General features: G+C 44.3%; 2 protein-coding genes, 1 long non-coding RNA gene and 2 other non-coding genes across 7 annotated transcripts; 3 read left to right on the top strand and 2 right to left on the bottom strand.

The window, feature by feature from the left end:
- Positions 1–264: 264 nt before the first annotated feature.
- On the bottom strand, positions 265–6,958 carry rab42a (RAB42, member RAS oncogene family a). The gene is made up of 2 exons (XM_076011690.1): positions 6,519–6,958; positions 265–4,696 (listed from the first exon to the last, which is right to left on the bottom strand). Exons 1-2 carry the CDS (start codon positions 6,731–6,733, stop codon positions 4,255–4,257), a joined length of 657 nt encoding a protein of 218 aa, XP_075867805.1. The 5' UTR covers positions 6,734–6,958; the 3' UTR covers positions 265–4,254.
- Positions 6,959–7,562: 604 nt separating this feature from the next.
- LOC142877229 (uncharacterized) lies at positions 7,563–9,525 on the top strand. The gene is made up of 5 exons (XR_012923805.1): positions 7,563–7,682; positions 8,402–8,770; positions 8,943–8,997; positions 9,120–9,185; positions 9,359–9,525. It is a non-coding gene; the product is annotated as an uncharacterized LOC142877229 (long non-coding RNA).
- Positions 8,497–8,634, top strand: LOC142878606 (small nucleolar RNA SNORA16B/SNORA16A family). Its single transcript, XR_012924863.1, has one exon. It is a non-coding gene; the product is annotated as a small nucleolar RNA SNORA16B/SNORA16A family (small nucleolar RNA).
- Positions 9,222–9,296, top strand: LOC142878623 (small nucleolar RNA SNORD99). The gene has a single exon (XR_012924879.1). It is a non-coding gene; the product is annotated as a small nucleolar RNA SNORD99 (small nucleolar RNA).
- A 370-nt stretch (positions 9,526–9,895) lies between the features above and the next one.
- Positions 9,896–20,084, bottom strand: ctps1a (CTP synthase 1a). 3 transcript variants are annotated; one of them, XM_076011687.1, is made up of 19 exons: positions 19,847–20,084; positions 18,499–18,680; positions 18,233–18,403; positions 17,845–17,945; positions 17,606–17,722; positions 16,862–16,945; positions 16,571–16,651; positions 16,346–16,497; positions 15,747–15,879; positions 14,303–14,391; positions 12,926–13,020; positions 12,757–12,819; positions 11,896–11,939; positions 11,699–11,795; positions 11,544–11,599; positions 10,872–10,968; positions 10,325–10,469; positions 10,147–10,232; positions 9,896–10,068 (listed from the first exon to the last, which is right to left on the bottom strand). In XM_076011687.1, exons 2-18 carry the CDS (start codon positions 18,662–18,664, stop codon positions 10,148–10,150), a joined length of 1,776 nt encoding a protein of 591 aa, XP_075867802.1. In that variant the 5' UTR covers positions 18,665–18,680; positions 19,847–20,084; the 3' UTR covers positions 9,896–10,068; position 10,147. The 3 variants fall into 3 exon arrangements, with proteins under 3 accessions (XP_075867802.1, XP_075867800.1, XP_075867799.1); XM_076011685.1 differs by lacking the exon at positions 19,847–20,084 and adding an exon at positions 19,523–19,587; XM_076011684.1 differs by lacking the exon at positions 19,847–20,084 and adding an exon at positions 19,230–19,508.
- Positions 20,085–20,902: the final 818 nt, after the last annotated feature.

The raw sequence follows: 20,902 nt of genomic DNA, 5'->3' as shown, positions 1-20,902 counted from the left end.
CCGATTATATTTGTCTGATTTGCGAGTTTTCAGCGCTAGTTTGGCGAACGAAGAGCATGATGGGTAAAAAAGGGGCGGACCAACGTGCCATTTATTTTTCTTTGATTGGTTGTTACGTGTGCTTAGAAAAATGTGGCGTTCACATACTGTGGGAATTCTAAAAAACGCAGCGAAACGTGTCTGGTCTGTGATAATTTCTAAAAGGGACAGAAGAGGGGGCCAAACCACCCTTTAAAAAAGGTAGAGACCGAGACAACACGCTGGTGACCATTCACTGTACATCTATTTATTTTCTTAAAACGTATCATTGGAATCACATCAAATCAAAGGCAAATCCCTTGTACATAATATACAAAATAACATTACTGACTGAAGCTGTGACGTACTGGCTGCAGGGATAATAAGGAGTAAATATGTTGTGCTGAGTCTCTTTGCACAGGAAAAAGCATACAGCATGTCATTTGGCATCTCACCGTCCTTTATTGGGGGTTGAATTATTGTGGTTGCTCTGTTTTGGGTACAATTACATATTACACAATATTTTGTGAATTTTCTATCATAAATCAAATTAGAAAGTTATAGCTTTATTTGTTGGAAAGCTAAAAGTAGCTTTTTTCTTTTTTTAAACATAGTTTTTTAGCACAAAATATATGTCACAACTCTGCGAAAGCTCTGTAATGACTATACTGTATGTTAGCGCTGACTGTGACATGTCGTCCAAACATAAGAAGTTTCTGTGTTGTCAATATTCTCATAAACAGGACATTTAAAAATCAGTATTTCCCTAAATGGAAAAGATCAAGTGGACGTCAACTGAAAATTGGCCACTGACACCATAGAACCACTTCACAGAATGGTTGACGCTTGCATGATTACAGTGTGTAAAATCAGAAAACAGGGGATGCCTCCAAACATACATAAACACTGCATCCTCCAACAAAGACTGGTGGAAAAGCGTGGTCATTGCTTTCTAGTTGGTCAAACATCTCCGTTTCTTGCTTGGTCTTTTCCCATCGCTTTCTTTGCCCTCCCGTTCGGTTTGTGGTGCAGTGGGCTCCTCTCTCATGAAAAGCTGAGAAATGGGGATCATGCTCACGAGAAGACACTTTGCAGCACAGTAAAAAATATACAAATTCCAGCGTCATCGTACAATTCAACCCTGTTGACGTGAGAGACACAATTGGGAAGTTCGTTTTTATTATTATAGTGTTTATGATTCTGGATGTTGCGCCGACAGATCTGGTGGTTTACTTGCGACCAGAGTGGACCACTCCTACAATGGGACCGTCAACTGTACAATGGGACAAAGACCTGTCAACACCTGATTGTCAAACACCCAAAAAAAACAAACAAAAAAAAAAACGTGCAGGTGCACTCTGCTGTGTATGCCGCGCAGACAGGAAGCATTTATCTGAATCTGCACACAAATGTAAAAAATAAAGGTATGGTGCAAATGGGTTCAATTACATTCCTTCCCAAGTAATATAAAGCTGCTCTGTGGTTAAACTCACTGGATCACCCTGCCTTTTCAACCAAGAAAGAAAAAAACAAATGCTTTTGAATGCACGATCTCTCGCTGTTTCCAGAGTTTGTGTGTCTGTGCAAGTGTTTCTATAAGAGTGAACATGGTTTCTTGCGCGATGCTGGTGAGAAGTGAATGAGTGAATGAATCAGTGGGGAGGGAGGTGACGTCTCAGGCAAGGAGCACCACGGTTTATCGTAAACAGCAACGGATCAATAACGTCTGTCTGCTGGCGAAAAGGGGGGAGACTTTACGGCAGCTCTTGCCCTCGTTACTGTATGTCTACATCAGTAAGGATGTTAGTGGCTTCAAAATCAGCTGTGCCGCACATTGAGTTGGAGAAAGTGTAGACTGAACGAGGCGAGTAATATTTTGCAAAACATGTGGCTCGAAAGTTCAAGATGTCAGCTAGCCTATTAAGATAACAGTGAGAAATAAATGACTGGCTTGTATCAAGAGGAGGAGCAGGGGGAAAAAACACAGCAAATTTTAAGCAATATAATTACAGGTAGGGACGAAATTCCTCAAAATTCAACTTTAGTCACCTTGGAGTGGTAAAACACAAAAATAGACAGAAATGCAGGCAGTGGATTGACTAAAACATTGGATTCAAGAACAGAATTGAAAGGGAATGCCTTTTTGACATATCGGAAACAGAGAGAATGCTAAATTAGGTTCAAGCTGTGCATTTGATGCACCTAAATGAGCCAGTTTTGCTTGTCTTAAGTCCTGTCACACAAACACCAAACAGTTATTTGCATTTTGTTAGGCAGGAAATCCACAACAGGAAATGAGCAGAGGAAGAGTAGGGCAGGAGGTGCCTCGCTAGAGCCGCATCCTGGGGAAGTTGCTGATTCAGGTTTTTGATTGACAACTTATCAAACGAACAGACATGTTAAAATATAGGTCAATAAGTTGTTACGACGTTGCTATGTGAAGCTGGATGCGGCCGTCTCCGACTGATTACCCTTGACCTGAAACTGGACACACACTAGACAATATTGAGCCGAATTCTCTGGAGTGTTTTGGTGCAAATATGATTATTTTACTGACATTGGAGCTTCACCAGCCTCAACTCAAACAGTTTGCTATTCGTAGTACCTAAGTTAAGTTGAGTCTGCCTGAAGCCGTGCGCGTTACCAGTGGCAAACCTGGCACACTATTGTCTTAGCTCGGATTTCAAAACACACACAGGCCAGGACAGCCAGCCGATGACACCGATTGTCCATTTTTCTGTTGAAATCACACTTGATGGTGCGAGTACCTACAAGGTCTTGTGTCTGTGGAATCGTTGGAACTGCAAAAACATTAATATAACACCAGCTGTGCGTGTGTTTGGTTTTTGCGTTCTGGATGAATCATCTAGTGTGTGTCCTCTGAGGATTACACAGTTGAAAAAGTAATGAATTGAGATTATCCTTTGTTCCATCATCTGTTATCCTTTTTTAAAAATGGTCTAAAACTTGGTACTCATCTAAGGTGGTCAGCTTCAGTGTGAAAACTTGTCGATGGACTCACTCACATCCTCGAGTGTACACGCAAAAGCGGAACATCCAACCGGTCGAGGACATACAGCATCTGCTCAGGACGCGGTCAGACTATTTCAACAACTTGACCTGTAGAAAATTCTGAAGATGGCATGAACGGCAAGATACTTGTCTTGCTATAATTTATGCTATGATACAAGTACCTAAATGAGACCGCAGACTCTAATAAAGGCGGCCTATAGATCTAAACTAGAAATACTCTTTCTTTCCATTTCTGTATATATTGTACAAAATATGAATAATCTACTCACAGGTCTAAGTCAGTTTGGCGGAAGTGCACACGCAGCTCACTGTTGCGGGAGGAGAATTATTTTCCTTCATCTTTCACTCCCCCGTTAAAGTCCTTTTCAGACACATTGCAGCCACAGCACCAGTTCAGGCCAAATGGCATGTGAACATGATTATTATTATATATGTATATATTCGCAGCTTGAAATGTGCTCTCATGCTGTTTGACCAAACCAATGAGGACGACTATTAATATTTTGAATAGAAGTGGGCAGAAAAAGTGGGAGGGAAAATACAGATGGACAAGGTGACTGACCTATTATTGATTTACTTATATTCTTATCATGTTGTTTTTCCATGTATCGTATACAGTCCATTATGTCTGAAGGTTTTCTTTCTCTGTCCAAACGTGAACATGTTGTGGTGAAACCAGCGGCTCATGCTCTTGGATGGACACCTTTGGGTTGCCTTTAAGCGTATGCCTCAATATTGTTTACTATTACTTACAATAATAAATTTCACATTTTGTTGCAGACTTTGACGGAACAGAGACAGGTGGGCTGGCAGTTGAAAGTCATAGTCTGTGGACTTGATCTAAATCCAAAGTATAAAGCAGGACAGGTTCTACTCAACTGCCAAATACCTCAACCATTGGTCCAATGGTTGAGGTATTGGTCCAATGTCACACAACAGGCCTCAACCATTGGTCCAATGGCAAACAACAGGCCTTTTCTCATACCACGTCACATGGCTGTCAAAAAAAAAACGCAACTTGTCAGGCGTGCATTGGAATATACACAGCGCCACCAGTCCTCCCGAACCCAAAACACAAAAATAGGGCACGAAGCACAAGGTGAGAACGGTGACGACGGGACGGGGGAGAACCACGAGCCTGAGTGACAGCAGTGAGGCGAGGGGAACGACTTGGACGCGGCAGGGAACTCAGAGGATCCTCAGTCAGCAGTGGCAGCCCTTCTCCGCTCTGGTGGTGGCCAATTCCTCCTCCTCGTCCGACGGGTAGAGGACCTTGGCTGTGAGGCCGCTCTTGACGCCGTCCCACCCGTCGCGGGTGACGATCTCGCCCATCTTCATCAGCTCGTAGATGTCCCTGGTCAGGAGCTCAAAGGCCCGGTCCACGTTGCTGTTGCACTTGGCCGACGTCTCCACGTAGCGGATGCCGAGCTCGGCCGCCAGCTGCTCGGCCTCGTCTCGGCTCACCTTGCGGTCTTTGTTGAGGTCGCTCTTGTGGCCGATGAGGATGTAGACCATGTGGTGGGGCAGGATGTGCTCACTCACCTCCTTGTGCCACTCCTTCACGTGCTCAAAGGTCTTACGATTGGTGAGGTCGAAGACCAGCAGCCCGCCCACAGAGTTGCGGTAGTAAGACGTTGTGATGGACCTGATGGGTGGGAAGAGATGAAGTGCACGTGAGCAAGTTAAAGACGCGGTTATCTCGGCTTACTTGTCGACTGGAATCACTCGACTGTGATCAAATGCTTCAATGGCCTGAAATGTGTGTCTAAAGAATTATCCAGTCATCCATGTTGCTTTAACAATGTTTGCACAGAGTGTACAATGGGTACACCAAACACATGACAGAAATACTACAAAATACTGCCTTAAACTCATAGTTTCGCAAAATAAAAGCCATTGACTGGTGTGAAGCTTATGAGCCGTAATTACGTTTGCTTTTGTTTGTTTATGTTTGTCTGCTGTCAAGAATGGTTGTTGTATTTCTCTCTTTGGTTACTTGTAAAAAAAAATATTCCGTCTTCTCGCCCATCCAAACATAACGCGCCATTTTCACTTGAAGTGAACTGGTCATGTGACCCTGTATGCCACGTCCGCTGACGTGTAAACGCGGAAAAAGTGTTTCCATGACACTTTTGCGATATACCTCGATATGGATACGTCTGTGAAACCACCTCATGAGAGCGTCAAAACCTTTTCGCAATATGTGAGAGCTTTTTCAAGTTAGGCGTTTCCATGATCAGTTTTTTTATTGCCATATTTAGGTTTCGTGCAATTCTAGGGGTCATGGAAACGCAGCTACTGAGTTGTGTTGTGGTTCACCAACACTTGACCTTTACATTATTGGAGCAACCACAACCAAATTCCTTGTCTAAAAATGATGCCAGCAGGACTATTTTTTATTTTATTTTTTTACATTTGCAATAAAATACTATATTATAAATCTGTTTCAGTTTATCTGAAATGTCTGTTTTTTTTGTTGTTGCCTGTATCACTTGAACACCCATTGTTGGGTATTGAGTGGAACTTCTTGTCTACATAGATTTCAGCTCACACTTTCACAATGCATCAATGAACTTCAGTGAAACGATTGAGCAAACACTAGACGCTAAAGCAGGATTCTTTCTTTTCAGCCCATTCCGGCAATAATGATCACCAGAACAATCTTGGACACATCTTCAGGTGTGAAGTTTGAACCCAGGGGGTCATTGGGTGTTTTATTTGTCTTTTACTGTCCCACACCTTCAGCTTGTCATCATTCCTGACAAAGGGGAATCCGCTGTGTTCTACGTATTATGCAAGCGCTACGTTATTTTTAAATTCAGACTTCAAACACTTCTCACATTCCGCTCAGACGGAAGTGAAAGCCTTGTTTGCGGTGACGGCCCGCAGGAGAGAGAGAAGCTTGGGGGCTTCAAAGAGGAACAGCAGATGCAAGGCAGGAGCTCCTTCTCCAAACAGAGGCGAGGGAATCACCACTGACAGCACCGGCAAGGTGGGACACAACAAGCAACAGGGTAGACCAATGAAAACACCACGTTAGGAGCTCTGGAGTTGCCATCATTGTGATATCATAAAATCACGCACATCTCTCCTGGACTGCGAGTGGGGCCTGAATAATATGAGGAGGCTGCCCATCCATCCACGGATGAATGCAGTGATGCAACGATTCCCCTTGTTTGTACATTAGCCAGTCATAAGATCCACAGCCATATAAGCTTACAGCCCCGACCCGTTCCCCATTTACTGACTGACTTGACTGTCTAACTGCACTCACTTCATTAGTGAAACAGCAGCGGAAATAGCCATGATTTTATTTTATTTTATTTTTAAACGGCATCACCTTCTAATGGGAGCAATAAAAAAACAACAACCGTGACATCGCATCGAGGCCTCGCGGTTACCCGACGACAGTCACGCTGGTAGCAGCACAAACACACATTCAAGTCGTTCGTTACCAACCCCATTACCTGAATCGCTCCTGGCCGGCGGTGTCCCACAGCTGCAGCTTGATCTTCACCCCGGGCTCGACGTCGAGCGCCCGGGCGTAGAAATCGACGCCGACCGTGGGGTCGGCCACGTCGCTGTAAATGCCGTCCGTGAAGCGCTTCAGCAGCGACGACTTGCCCACGGTGGAGTCCCCGAGCAGGATGATCCTGAACTGGTATTGCCACAAGATATCCATAGCATGACTAGAGGGGCGACACTGGCGGGTGTGTGTGGGGAAACAAAAGCCCTGCGCTGCCGCGGCGTGTTTACATGGAGCCCAGTCTGCTGCTGCTGCTGCTGCTGCTGCTACTGCTGCTGCTACTGCTGCTGCTCCCTCCCGCTGCTGCCGCTTCGCCTTCTGTTAGCGGGGAGACGCCAAAGCGCAGCTCAAGCAAATCATGTGACAGGTTCACCTATGCTCCTCCACCACCACCACAGCAGCAGCAGCAGCCACTGCCGCGGCTCAAACCTTGAATGAAACGATTCTATTGTGAAATCGGAGCTAAGCCGAGATTTTTGACATAACTCAGCTGCTTGTGTGTTATTTGGTTTATTGTTCTCTCCGCACCGGGGAATTTCGCGGTCGAGCGATGAAGTGGTACGGCTTTCACCGAGGCCCGTTAGAAGAAGAAAAACCAAACAAACGGGTTTGCGTTTCTTAGATGCGGTGATACGTCAAAACGTGATCGTGATCACACTTTGCGTGTATTAATGTTTTTGTTATTATTAGTGGGCGAAATCCACGTAGAAAGACGTATCGGTCAACGGAGGGGCTGCTGTCCGTGGTTCTGAAGTGGTTTTCAAGAATCACGGTCAAGCTGTGCGACACAATTAACAACACAATATAATTGTAATAAAATAGAAAAAAAAATGAAAATAAAAGTTTAATCGTGACCGTCTTTAAACTCTACAACAATAGCCCTCGACAACAATAGACCAAGAAAGCCCGGCGGTTGTAAGGACTGTTTGTAAAACTGCATATCCCATGGTGCAATAACCCCACGTGAGCTCGGCGAGCCAATCATCTGCCCGCTAGCTTGGCCGGGCGAGTATTAAAGCCGCGATCCAACGCTGCCTCGTTCCTTCCTCTTCCGTCCGCCAGCTGTGCGGTGAGCTGCTGCCTCAGTGCTACATTTCTAACTTCGGTAAGGCTTTGGTTTTGATTCTGCTCTATTTTCTTTTTCAATACACGCATCAGTTCATCCAGACGACCTGTTTGCTTATTACGAAGCGAAAAGTGCGTACACACCCGGGAGTATGGGACGCGTAGACTACGCTTTTAAGATTAGCACATGGAGCTACTCTGCTAGCAGGAAACTTTTATTTCAAAATAACTGCGTTACACCCACATTGTGTTACAAACGTGTTGTGCGGGCATGTGATCAACATTCAAATGTTGTGTAAAATGTATAATTTTTTTTAGTTTGAGAGACATGAAACGGTCATTCTGAAGTAACCACGTGGCTGGGCCCAGTTCGAATATGCGCATCAACTTCCTGCATGTTTTCATCCTATACTAAATATGCATTCTGGAGATTTAGGCTTTCATAATTGATGCATGTTGTCACGACTAGGAGGGTTATTAAAATCCTCCTAATGGCACATAGGCCGCCTAGACATGTTTTCATTTTGGCTGTAGAGTTGTCATATAAGTGCAACGAGTGAGGGTTTCAGCCTCTTTCTCTGCAGGGTAACCTCAACTTTCATTAGCTGGTAGTTATTTAACTTGTGTGTTCATGACCTATAAATTGGTAAAAAAAAAAAAATGAGAGGAAAAACAAAACTCGGATTTGTTTTTTCAACTGTTTTCTGAACAATGGTCAAAACTATTGCACTGTAATGTATCTCAACTTCTCGTCTACAGGATGATTTGAGAGGAGTAGCTGTTGCCTCCAGCCATGGACGTTCGCGTAGACCCAAGGCAAGTGATGAGAAATCATTCTGACCTCATGTTACTCATCAGGCTCCTATCGAAGCCGTTCGTGCCCTCAACATGGCAGTTGAACGGTCAACAGGCAGCCGAGAGGAAGACTTTCACCGACGGTCGCTGCTCAGTTTGCCGTAACTGCTCCAGCAACATTTTGGGGAAGGACATGTGCTCTGCGAAACTAGAGGTTGTCGTATGATCACTATGGCGGCGCAACTTGTCTTAAGATTCTTTATCCTTCCTGCAGGTGTTTGGCAGCACAGAAGTTGGGAGGAAAAACCATGGACTCGGTCAACTTGATACTCTGTAAGTTGAATCACCTGCCTCTCAATCCCCATGAGCACAGGCTGTGATGACACACTTGCCCTCACTGAGATGCTTGATTGAGACACTCGTACTCTCCTGAGCCTAAGTCACCTGTCACAAGGCCTTTGTAAACGGGGAGCAGTTGTTAAAAAGGCCTTTCTTGTCTTTCCAGATGATTCCAGTGACCACGGCTGACTGTGAAGTGAAAATATGTGGTGAACTCCAAGGTGATTTTATATTTTTGAAACTATGAAGCAAACTACTGTTGTGACCCCACCACTTTTTCTTTGCAATATAGCAAATCACGACTGTGCTTCAGATGTTTATGGAACCATATCTTCCACTGCAGGTGTCTGTTTGCTCATCACGCAGCGGAATGCTAGACCGTCGAGAGCTCGCACATTGGGACGTGAAGGTAAGCGAGATGAGCGCAATCTTGGATTTTCCAGATTCTGGTCAATGATGAACTCTTTAACAAATTGAGGACTGCTGGATGAAGCTTGCGGATATGGGACTGAGATCGGACCCTAATCCTTGTCCTTGCACGGCGGTGTGGAATTGCGCTAATCCTGTTACTCTTTATTTCAGGTCCAGTGTGACGCAGAATGTGGCTTCAAGGACAAAGTGTCTCCTGGCTGCGACTGAACAAAGTATGAAGACGGAGGAAAGCTGAAATTGCAGGGCTCCCTGGCCCCCCCTCAAGATGGCGGTGTTGAAGTTTTATGATGAATGAAAATAAAATCCACTTTCAAATCCATTTTTATTGAATTTATTGTTTATAAAGTATCTGTGGGATGGACATTGGTTCTGGTAGAACATATTTACAATAAGGCAACAAGATGCTTCAGGTGAAACTTGGCCTAATTCCAAAAATAAAACAATTGTATATTTTGAAATGGGCAATTTCCATAAGACTAAATATAAATTTTCACTGAAGAATATAACCGTTGTCTCTATGGAACATATTGGACTTCACCCAGTGGGTGACCTGGTGGAAACACTGGCCCTCAACACTGCCTTTCTGGCAGGACATGCAGGTTCCATGTTTTAGCAAGTTTAAACTTGGACACTAAAAATGCACATACAGAAAACAAATGTCACACTTAAAATGGCTTGGAAACAGTGTACCCAAAGATGGCTTTTTACTGGAATACGTGTGAAGATTTTACAGAGCAAGGCGGCCAGGATGTCGCAGATCAAAGTGAATTCCACAACTGGAATAGCTCAGTAACAGCAGCGTACGGTCTTGACTGTAGAGACATCACCCAGCCGGATGACTATGGGTCCGAACTGGGATCCTGGGGTGGGAGCAGGGTGTGAAAATTACATTTTTGTACAGACAACCAAAATAAACCCTTGAGAGAAAAATTCAATACCTCATTCATTTGAGATTGACGGTAACTTCAACTCTGAGATCTCAGAGTCTGGGGTGCTGCTGCCGCTCCGATCGCTGTATGTATCCCTGGAACAGAGAGAGAAACCTTCATAAAAAAAAACAAGCTACTGCAACCGTTTACGGGTGGACTGTGCAAGAGATGAACACCATTAACTCACCTGGGAGACAGACGGCAGCCTTTCTGCAAGTAGCTCTGCAGCTTCCCGGCCGAGGCGAGCAGCAGGCCCAGGTACGGAGGCGACGGCTTGATGGGCCGCGATGTGAACTCGGGGTGGTACTGCACGCCCACGAAGTACGGGTGGTCTGAAACAGAACATTTTTTTAAGAATTCAGAATATGGTTGATTTCTACTGAGGACGTACCAGTACCGATATCAGGGTCAAGAATTTGACTGGTAAAACACATGCCGATACCATGACAGCGATATCTGTTGTATATGTATGTATGACAATTTTGTTAAATTTGTGTTTGCACTGCAGTTAAACTTGTGACCATCACCCCATGCTGAGGAAAGCTCTAATAACAGAACATCTGTGGAAAACTAAAATTCAAAGTAATTCTATAATGTGTTGTGGCCTCATTAAGCACTCGGTATCGGCGAGGACTGAAATCTAAGTACTCATGCTTTACTCGTTCTGTAAAAGAAAAAGTGGTATGGGCACATTCTAAATTTCTTCCAGCAAAAGTTTCCAAAGTGTCCGTTACCGTCGAGCTCAATGACTTCCATCCTCTCCCCCTCCACGTCTTGACCTACGAAGCGGAAGCCCTTGTCTTCAAAGTGGCTCTTGAGCTCGGGATTGACCTGCAAACAAGAACAGACGTGTCAGAGCCGAGCACCGAGCCGAGGCTCACTGGAACTGGGTCAACGCTGCAGGTACACACAAGCTGCGTTTCCATGACAGTGTTTCGCTAAATAAAAGCGATATTTCTAAAATTTCCACAAAGTACAATTTCGACTTGCAGGTGTTTCCGTTGAATGGTGCAAAGCGCATCAGACGTAATTCTCGTCAAATCTCGTCCGTCGAGATTTACAGTTACATTTATTTTTGCTTGGTTAGTTACGTTTGTAGCCATATTTGAGAGCTTTTTTCAAGTTTAGTTGATTCTATGACCAGTTTTTGTATTGCAATATTTAGACATAACTATTGCAGTAAAATATTGCAATAATTTGTGCAATTCTAGGGGTAATGGAAACGTAGCTATGTCGCCCTGCGGTGACCTGGCGACTTGTCCAGGGTGTCACCCTGCCTTTGCACTATGAGAGCTGGGAGAGGCTCCAGCAGGCCCCCGTGACCCTGAGCTCAGGCAGAAGTGAGTATTGAAATTGGATGGATGGATGGATTGGGTGGATTGTACAAAGAGAAGATTGGAACAAACCTCGAAGCGATGTCTGTGTCGCTCTTCCACGTACTGTGCGTCTCCATAAAGTTTGCCTGGGAATGCAAGTGGAGCCGTGAGTGAGGAGGGCAGGTTTTAAACAGCGAAACGTTGGCAGGACTGGGATATTGACTATTGATTTGATTTTGGCTTACGCATCACGCTGCTGTTGCTCTTGAAAATGGTCCGTCTCTTGCCCAGCCTCATGGTTCCGCCCATCTGGCCGGGGTTGTGCTCTGGCATGTCAATCACCTGCAGAGGTGCGACAATCTCACTCAGAAACGTTTTCTCAAGTCAAATTGAGATAAGATGAGAACTTCTTCATTGATATAAAAACAATGCATCAACGTACCACTGGGTGCTTTGTTTCTGGGTCAAATTCAGTTGAGTTGGCGTCTGAGCACAAAACAAAGACAAGAGGCATTGAATTGAGTACAAGTACCTCAATACTGCAATATAATTTCATTTTACTTTATTGTGTGAGCTGTCAATTGTTTAACTATGAATGCATGTCTTTACTCGGTGAATGTTTCTCGAGATTACATCCCAAAAAAAAAAACAACCCTCCTGAACAGGCACATAGAGGTTCAGTGTGGAACACTTGGCCTTATTTATATTGGTAAAAACTTAATCTACGGTCTACAAATAAAATAATAAAAGTATATATTCGCACAACAATAACAGTAATTTTGTCTCATATATACATATAATAAAACGGAATTGCGTGTTTCATAATTAGGGTGACTACTTGTGTCTTCAAATAAACCAATGAAGGAGAAGGTGGACGAGGTATCCAGGTTTGGCTGCGCAGGCCACCGTAGTTCACTGGCAAACTCAGGAGGGGGAGAGAGAGTGAAATACGCTGCAATCTAAAATTTAACCACTTGTTGTCGCCAACTATCTCCAGCTATTATACACTAAACCTTTAAAGGCACTTTTTTTGGTTCAGTTGTCCTGAATATGTGAGTCAGTGGCAGTGAGGCAGGAGATGGAGACAGACATGATGTGAGGAGCTTTAAGGTGCCTTTTCAAGTTCAAAGCAGCTGGACTGTTTCACCTCTTATCTGACAGCCAGTCCAGTTGCCTTCAACTTCATCTTCAAGACTACAACGACCCGGATGACTAAGAACCTTCACAGGCGCAATGGCTCAGTTAAAGTCTGCACCTGAACTAAAAACTAAAAACACTGCCTGTAAAGAGCAGTCGTCATTACCGTCCCAGCCGATAACGTTCCTGGCGAATTCACACACAGCCAGCTGCATTCCGAGACACACGCCTGTTGAAGCAGAGAGACGGTGTCGTTTGTGGCTCTTAGTTTAAATTGGACAAAACAGAGAAAACAAAGCGCGACAGCATTTAGTTTGCGAGACGACGTCGTGTACCGAGGAAAGGTTTTTTCTGATTCCTGGCCCAGCTGATGGCGTGGATCTTCCCCTCGGTTCCTCGGACACCGAAGCCTCCAGGAACCAGGATCCCACTGGTGGTCAAAAATCAGAAATGTCATATATTGGTTTAGAGCGGGGGGCAGGGGAGGGTTAACGTTATGACTGGTGGCGCCACAGTGGGTTCTAAAATTTGACAGAGGGAGCCGGAGCAGCAGCAGATGGATGGAGTGTTTTGATGGGCCAACTCATAGGTGGAAAAAAAATATCAATTAAATCTCAATTGAAAATGAACTAAATCAAAGTTACAACAAAATTATTGAAATGACTCTTAAAAACACAGAAAAAATGGAATGCAACTATTTTATGACTTACTTACTATAGCATCATTTCTCTAAGTTCAGCGGGCCGGATGAACCCTTTCGGCGCCATGGTCGCAAAATTGCGACAAGCGCCATTGCTGAATTAAACAGGCCATAGCGGCAAATATGGTGCTGAAAGTAGTTTCCACTTTACACCAGGAGATGGCAGACACCTGCGGCTTCAATCTGAGCAGCATTTGTGGGCGTGTTTATATTCAGACTTTGAAGTATAAATCGAGAGAAAGCCCGCCTCTGTCGAGGAGACGAGGAAGTGGTTGTAGTGGGAGCAGAGAGAGAAAGACAGCGAATTTTACCGAGAATACATTGGCGAGAGGTTTGTTCGTTGACAAAGTACTTTTTCAAGTACAGGCTGACTCAGACTCCGAAGAGGAATATTCACCCTCTGACGATGACGTTCAGTCGTCCAGTGAGAGCGAGTCTGCCGGTGCGTCTTAGCGCAGCGGCGTAAAGACGCATCGGCAGAGCGAGTCTGCAGAGTCTGCAGAGCCCTGTGGCATTTCTCAATGTCACAGAGGCTCACGGAACGACACTGGCTCCGTAATACAGATGATCGTCCAGATTGCGTTGCGTGTTCTGATCGCAGCCGCCCCAAAGGCAGTCGCCAGACACAGTTCAGGTGCAGTCAGAGTGGAGTAGGTCTGTGTGCTGTGCCTTGCAACGAGAGATACCACACACTGAGGCACTTCCAGCAATCTGGATCGATGAACAAGTTTTTGATCGATAAAAACAAACAAACAAACAAAACATTTACTAATTTCACAAGTTTGGGTCATACTGAAGATTTTTCTCAGTTACAGTATGGCTTTATCTCTAACCAATTTCAAGTCACAGCCTTTTGAAATCTCGATATCAAAATTGAATATTTTCTTGAAAGAATTATGGCGCTTAAAGGGTTAAAGTGCTCAACAGGCCACATATGGCCCCCGGGTTGTAGTTTGCCAATGCCTGGTTTAGAGTGTCAAACTAACTAACTAAACACATAAGAAGAACTCACTCAGCACTGCAGAGTTTCTGCCAGGCCTCGTGGTACTTGACCGGCTCCTCCTGCAGTGTGCTGGGCTCCAGACACGCAGAGTCGATGTACTGGAAGAGAAGCAAGACAAGTTTCAATGAGGATTCAAACAAACTTGGTGTGAATCTACACTTGCCAGTCTGAAGTTTGGACACACCTTCTCATTTAATGGTTTCACATTTATTCTTTTTCACCGTAGACTGTCACTGAACGCAGCAAAAAAAATAAATAAAAAATGTGGAATTGTGTCGTAAACCAAAAAACAGTTTGAAATGACCATTTAAAAAAAAAAATATCCCCAATCTGTCCAGTCATAACGCACCATTTTCACTTGAAGTGAACTGGTCACGTGACCGAAAAAGTGTTTCCACAACACTTTTGCGAAGTACCTCTGTATGGATGCGTTTATAGAGGGTTTTTCAAGTTTAGCTGTTTCCATCACCAGTTTTTTTCTTGCCGTATTTAGGTTTTGGAAACGCAGCTATAGACTGCACTCCATGCCTGATCTTCAAAAAAGCAACAAAAATGAAAAACAATGCACGTGTTGATTTGCATTAGAATACACAATCAATCAACTCAAGACAAAGCATGACAATCTACTGTTACTCATAACAGAGGGGTTTTCCGAGTGGACCAAGCGCTTTAACAGTGCAGGGCGGTGCAGGCGAGAAACGAAGGAAGCCCATGTGACCGACTCGAAGGCGCAGCGCTTTGGAAAAGCCCTCAGCAGGCACATGACCTTTTCATTGATTGCAAAAACAAGGTAACATTGTTGCTGTTGTTGATAAGGTAGAAAAGACCTTTCTTTCCTTGTTGCCTCAGAAACCATGTTTTTATTTACCCTCAAAGCAAAGAAAAACCCAGGAAGACAGTCGATATGTTTCTTGCATCACTGGTTTGGGGGGTGGGAACAGCTGATTAATGTCCTTTTCCCATTATCTGATTGATTTTCTGCACCCCCCCCTCCGACAATCGTTTCTGAAGCAACAGTTCACTGATGGATTTCACAATAATTCACGGAAACATTTACTCTTACCAAAGACCTCATTTCAGTTTTCTTAATTGGTCACAATTTCCGCCACAGTCTACGTCCTGTAATGCACAAGGGCATCTCATCGGCTTTAATCATCCTCAGTGTCCGACGCTTGTCGTTGGTCAAGTGTGTAATTACCGCGGCGCAAAACGATGAGGCTAAAAAGGTCGACAGACATCGAGAGACGGGTGGAAAACAGAGGGAGTCAAAGATGGGGGCGATCAGAAAAGCACTCAAAGAAACGAAATGCATCCTGGCCCGGGCTGGAGGGAGAAAACCTGAACCAACACCCGAAAGATGTTTCTTAGCCCAACAGAAAATTCTAATTTTGTTTTATTTAGAGCTAAAAAACAAAACAAAAAAACAACCCACTAGCAATGTGTGATGACGTACCTTGACCTCCAGCTTGTGGCTGATGGACAGAGCCGAGTGCTCCAGCGCTTTGATGACCGACGCGTACGAGTCGGAGAACTTGGTGTACTTCCCCACCAGGGCAATGGAGCACTGCTCCAGCAGCCGGTCCGACCTGCACAGGGAAACATTCAACGTTCAACATTCAAGATTCATGTTATGTGACGTGATTGTGTGTGCAAAGCAGGAATAAAGTGGAAAAGAAGAGAATTTGAAAAGTGCAGCGTGTCACTTAAATCTAAGTTTTACAAAAATGCAAGATGAAAAGATGAAAAAAGTGGCAAGTACGGACAAGGGTGTTTGAAGTGTCATGCAATACTACATAATACAATATAAGACAATTAGTTGCAAACAATTGAATGCAAAAATATGACACAAAACTGCAGTCAGCTTTTTGAAAACAAACTTCAAGCTCAGTTCAAAACTCTTCTCTGACAATCGATTTGTCTTTTTTTTTTTTTTTTTTTTAAACGATTTGCCAAGACGTTGATAGTGTTATTTTAACAGCGAGATTCTGATGTGGTTTGAACCAACGCTGCTATGGATAACGGTGTGGTGCAGGGAGCAGGAGGAGGACTGACCTGTCGGACATCTCCTTCCACTTGGTCAGCATCTTCCTGGGCCGGGTCTCGATGGGCATGTTGAGCCTCCTGCTCAGGTAGCCCACCACGCCCTGGCTCTCCAGCAGCAGCGGCACCCGGTAGATGGACGACACGTCGTGCACGCAGATGACCTGGCGAGGTGAGAAGACGTAAGAAGACGTAGAAGTTGGGTGGGCGGGAGGAGGTTGGGGGAGGGGAGGTTACCTGTTCAGGCTCGACATGGCAGAACATGGAGATCTTCTCTTTGACCGAGTTCTCCAGCGCTGTGGAGCAGCGACACATGATCTGTTGGCAGCGACAAAGGAAAGGAAAAAGAAGTTTGCCGTCAAACATGCGATAAAGCCAAAAGCTCGAGGGACAGCGCGTTTCATATTTAGGGTGAACGCTTGTGCAATCAATCATAAACCAACAAAGAAGAAGGTGGACGAGGTCCAGGTTTGTGCTCACTGGCCACCGTAGTTCACTGGCAGGCTCAGGAAGGGGTAGGGTACTCACCAGATCAGGTGACAGGCCGAGTCCTCTCAGCTCTCTGACGCTGTTCTGGGTCGGCTTGGTCTTCTGCTCTCCAGTTGCACTCGGCTGGATAGAAAAACACAGACGTGAATGTGCTGAGCAGGCAGTTAAGTGCATGACTTTGGAGTATTCGCCAAATAGTCTGTCTGCTGATTCTGTTGTTTCACTGATGGAGGAGTCGGACAGGCAAGGGAGTGAACAGGGGAGCTGATGTCACGAGTGTGGAATCTGGGGGTTTTAGATGATTGCAGAGTGCAAGCTGTACTTCCAGCGACTTCCAAACAAGACACTGGTATCATCTTTTAACATCATTATTAAAAAGAGGGAAGCACCTCTTTTTACATCCTTCTTAGATGGATTCCACTGAGGGAAAGAAGCTCATCAGCCTCCCACTTTCTTTCACCCAATAGAACATGACCTGCAGCCAGTTTGACACTTTATATACAATGACATGAACAGAAGTTTTTTAGTTTACTTAATATGTAATTTAGTTTACATGGTTAGACATTTTTATTTCTCTGTTGGATGGATACAAGTGAAGTTTCAATATTTCACAAACTGCTGAACTAATTGTGATTTTCACGCAATCACAACAACCTCTAGGTGACAGTTCTGTTGGCCGGAAAATCCCTTGATGATGTCAGGGGTCAGAGGTCAGAGTAGTAATGACGAACAGTAACACAACTGACTGAAACCAAGGTGTGAACACACAAACCATTTGCTTACCTGTGGTATCAGACTGACGTGAATGTTGCAGAAGTTTTCCCTCTTCACTTTGAACTGGAACTGCCTGAAGGCCTCGATGAACGGCATGCTCTCGATGTCTCCGACGGTTCCTCCCAGCTGCAAATGTGCACGACAGCCGCCCACATTTTAGCAGGAGCCCGGGGCCGCTCATGAGCCATTAAACAGAACACGTGCAGAACAGCGGGCAGCGGGGCGGTTAAAAGCCACGCAGAGCCTACCTCTATTACACAGACTTGAGGCTCGACACCGTCGTCGTCGACCGGCACCTTGGCCTGTTTCACAACCCACTCCTGGATGGCGTCTGTGATGTGTGGAACCACTGGAGCAGAACGGAGAAACAAGCTGCGTTTCAATCACTTTTTTTTTTTTTTTTTTTTTTTAGCAATTTCTCAAATGTTGACAAATTATAATCTTGAGTTTTATGTGTTTCCATTGTGTATTTTAGCCACATTTCAGAAGTTTTTCCAAGTTTAAGTGTATCCATGACTAATTTTTTTTTATTGCGATTTTAGGTTTTGCGCAATTATAGGGCTCATGGCAGCTACAGCCGGCCAGGGATGTCAATTCATTGATTCATTCTATTACGGTGATCAGAGCTGCTTTTACCCTGAACAGTCTTGCCCAGGTAATCTCCTCTCCTCTCCTTGTTGATGACCGACTGATAGATCTTGCCGGTGGTCAAGTTGTTGTCTCTCGTTAGCCGAATGTCAAGGAAACGCTCGTAGTTTCCCAGATCCAGGTCCACCTCGCCTCCGTCGTCCAGCACGAACACCTCTCCTGCAGAGCATTAGCGGTGCATGATCAATGCAAATAAAAGGGCTGGATGATGGAGCAGAATCTCAATTTAAACCTCCATTCATACGGGGACTCACCGTGCTCATAGGGCGAAAACGTGCCCGCATCGATGTTGATGTATGGGTCGATCTTGATGGCAGTCACGTGCAGGCCACATGACTTGAGGATTGTTCCCACGCTGCTTGCAATGATGCCCTTGCCAATGCCTGAGATGACTCCTCCGGTTACCAGGATGTATTTCATTGTTGTGCTCTGGTTTCTGGACAATGAAGAAACATTTGAGTCAATGAAAGGCCTCTGAAATGTGGAAAATAATTTGTTTGGTTTCGCTGTATTTGTAAAGACAGTAGATATTTTTGTTGAACACAAGCAAGGCATACAACATTAAATCATGGGCTTGCGTCTTTATTCTTAATCATTAGTTCTTCATGAGTTATCATCAATTGAGGCAAAGAATAGGACTGAACAACGAATATCTAATAATATTTAGGAAGTGAAGTCAGAATGATTCAGTGGCTTGTCATCCAAATCCAAATCAAGAAAAATAAAGTGAACAAAAGTTACTGTCGTGTGAATCACATGGGATGACAACAAAGATGGCCGGATGTCGCACAACGTGTTCACAGTCACCGCCTCAAGGTGAAGCAACTAATCAGAAACACGGCCGACAGTCAATTCAACACTTGTAGAAAGGAAAACATTTTTTTTTTACGACGGCGTTAGGTTAGTTAGACCGACTCAAACTACGAGTTACGCATCATTTCTCCTCAAACAGCGTGGTACAATCGAGACGTTTGGTTACACACACCGATGGAGCCGTGAGGGCGGAAGGTGGCCCTTTAGTCTCAAGCAAGAGGGCGAACCGCCCCTCCGGGATGTGAACGTAGACAAAGTCAGCGAGGGAATGGAAATCCCGCCAGCGCTGCTAGCTCTCGACGCACAACTAATGATAACACGACTTTGCGGGTACAGCGAACAGAACCGGAAAACTAGCGCCATCTAACCACGAAAGACGACTAAATATACGTGTTGCCGGAGAGATTATTTCCTTATCTGCGAATGTTGCCGTATCTAACCGCAAACTAGCCGGGATGCTCTTACCTGCACCACGCCGCACACACACGCGCGCGGGACAAGCAACGGATGTCCATCAAAATAAAAGCATTAGTGAAATTGTAAATTAAATTATGGCGACATAAGTGGCAAATACCTCATTCGAAACCTTCTAGACTTTAGAATATGGGACTACAGCGCTGAATCGTGTGATATAGCTGAAACGCCGATTAGTTAGATCGCAATAAACTTTAATCAGAATTTTACGTTGACATCATTAACCGGACATCTCGCAGAGTTTACGATGCAACCACGCAACCCGGGAGTGTTTGCTAACTGGCCAGCTGTAAATAGAACCAAATTTCAACTCACCAAATATTAAGATCCAGCGCACTTCCTCAAAACAAACAAAGAGATAGGGAGCAACTTGGACGAAAAATAAATAAAACAAACAAACAAACAAAAAATCCCACTTCCACAGATACGTTTAAATTCAAAATGTGGAGTTTGTGTTGTCTTCTTACGCGCACATCTGGCGATATACTTTAAATTGAGCAAGACACGTGTATGGACCACGATTCAGAGCTGCAGCGCATCATTCATTACAATCCATACGGACAACACTGTGATGCGTTCAGGAACCCTCGTCTTGAGCTCTCATCCAATTGGGAACGTCGCTTTCATATTTGGTGTGTCTACGTCAAATGAAGCGTTCACATGTTTCACAGAAAAATAGGCGCACACACCTTTCTCTTATTTTCCGTCTGTTTTCATCTTTCGGTGTCACGCTCTTGGTCAAATTGAACACAATTTATTTAAAAATGCAAACTAAAATGTATAGCATGAAACCAATTACACCAAACGTTGTTGTCTTAAAAAAAAAAAAAAAAATTCTAATCCATATTTGCGTTATAGTTCTGGGACTTGGTAGTCAACAAATCGCGAGAATGTGTTTACTGTTTACATTTTGATGCCAAATCGCATATACAGTATTTTACTATGAAATTTATGTCCATACATGATACATGATAACAGATACCTGCCGTATTCAAATTATTTATGTAATAGTACAAACAGACACTTGAATGGATATATTTTCCCTGAGTATCTTCATAGCGTTAAAAACGTGCCATTATATTATGTAATGCGGCTCTCTATGGCTAATTTAACCCCCCCCCCACACACACACACACACATCAAGAAGAGACAGCTCCAAACTCAGAAATTTCTTATTAATCCATATTTATGTTTGAAGTAAAGGTACATTCTTTTGCATCTGTAATTATTATGACACACATTTATCTTCAAATACAAATAGATGTATTTGTTAGGATATAGCTGCAAAACTGCGCAGCTCTTGTTTTCGCAGTGAGTCACAAATACAAAACCACTTGGGTGAATCAGCCGCCAGAGGGCTGCGTGCATTTC

Source organism: Nelusetta ayraudi, unplaced genomic scaffold (assembly GCF_046127955.1).
Source record: "Nelusetta ayraudi isolate G7.1 ecotype Tasmania unplaced genomic scaffold, CSIRO-AGI_Nayr_v1 ptg000135l, whole genome shotgun sequence".
Lineage (NCBI taxonomy): Eukaryota > Metazoa > Chordata > Actinopteri > Tetraodontiformes > Monacanthidae > Nelusetta > Nelusetta ayraudi.
This window is presented reverse-complemented; position numbering and strand designations above follow the sequence as displayed.

What these genes read in the sequence shown, in the direction of transcription:
- rab42a (XM_076011690.1), bottom strand. Translation starts at nt 6,733, where the DNA reads ATGGATATCTTGTGGCAATACCAGTTCAGGATCATCCTGCTCGGGGAC. An exon ending in GCCGGCCAGGAGCGATTCAG is followed by an intron (nt 4,697 to 6,518) that starts GTAATGGGGTTG and finishes CCCACCCATCAG; the next exon opens with GTCCATCACAACGTCTTACT.
- ctps1a (XM_076011684.1), bottom strand. Translation starts at nt 19,420, where the DNA reads ATGGCGCTAGTTTTCCGGTTCTGTTCGCTGTACCCGCAAAGTCGTGTT. An exon ending in ACGTCAGTCTGATACCACAG is followed by an intron (nt 16,946 to 17,605) that starts GTAAGCAAATGG and finishes TTTTCTATCCAG; the next exon opens with CCGAGTGCAACTGGAGAGCA. An exon ending in TGGAAGGAGATGTCCGACAG is followed by an intron (nt 15,880 to 16,345) that starts GTCAGTCCTCCT and finishes TTCCCTGTGCAG; the next exon opens with GTCGGACCGGCTGCTGGAGC.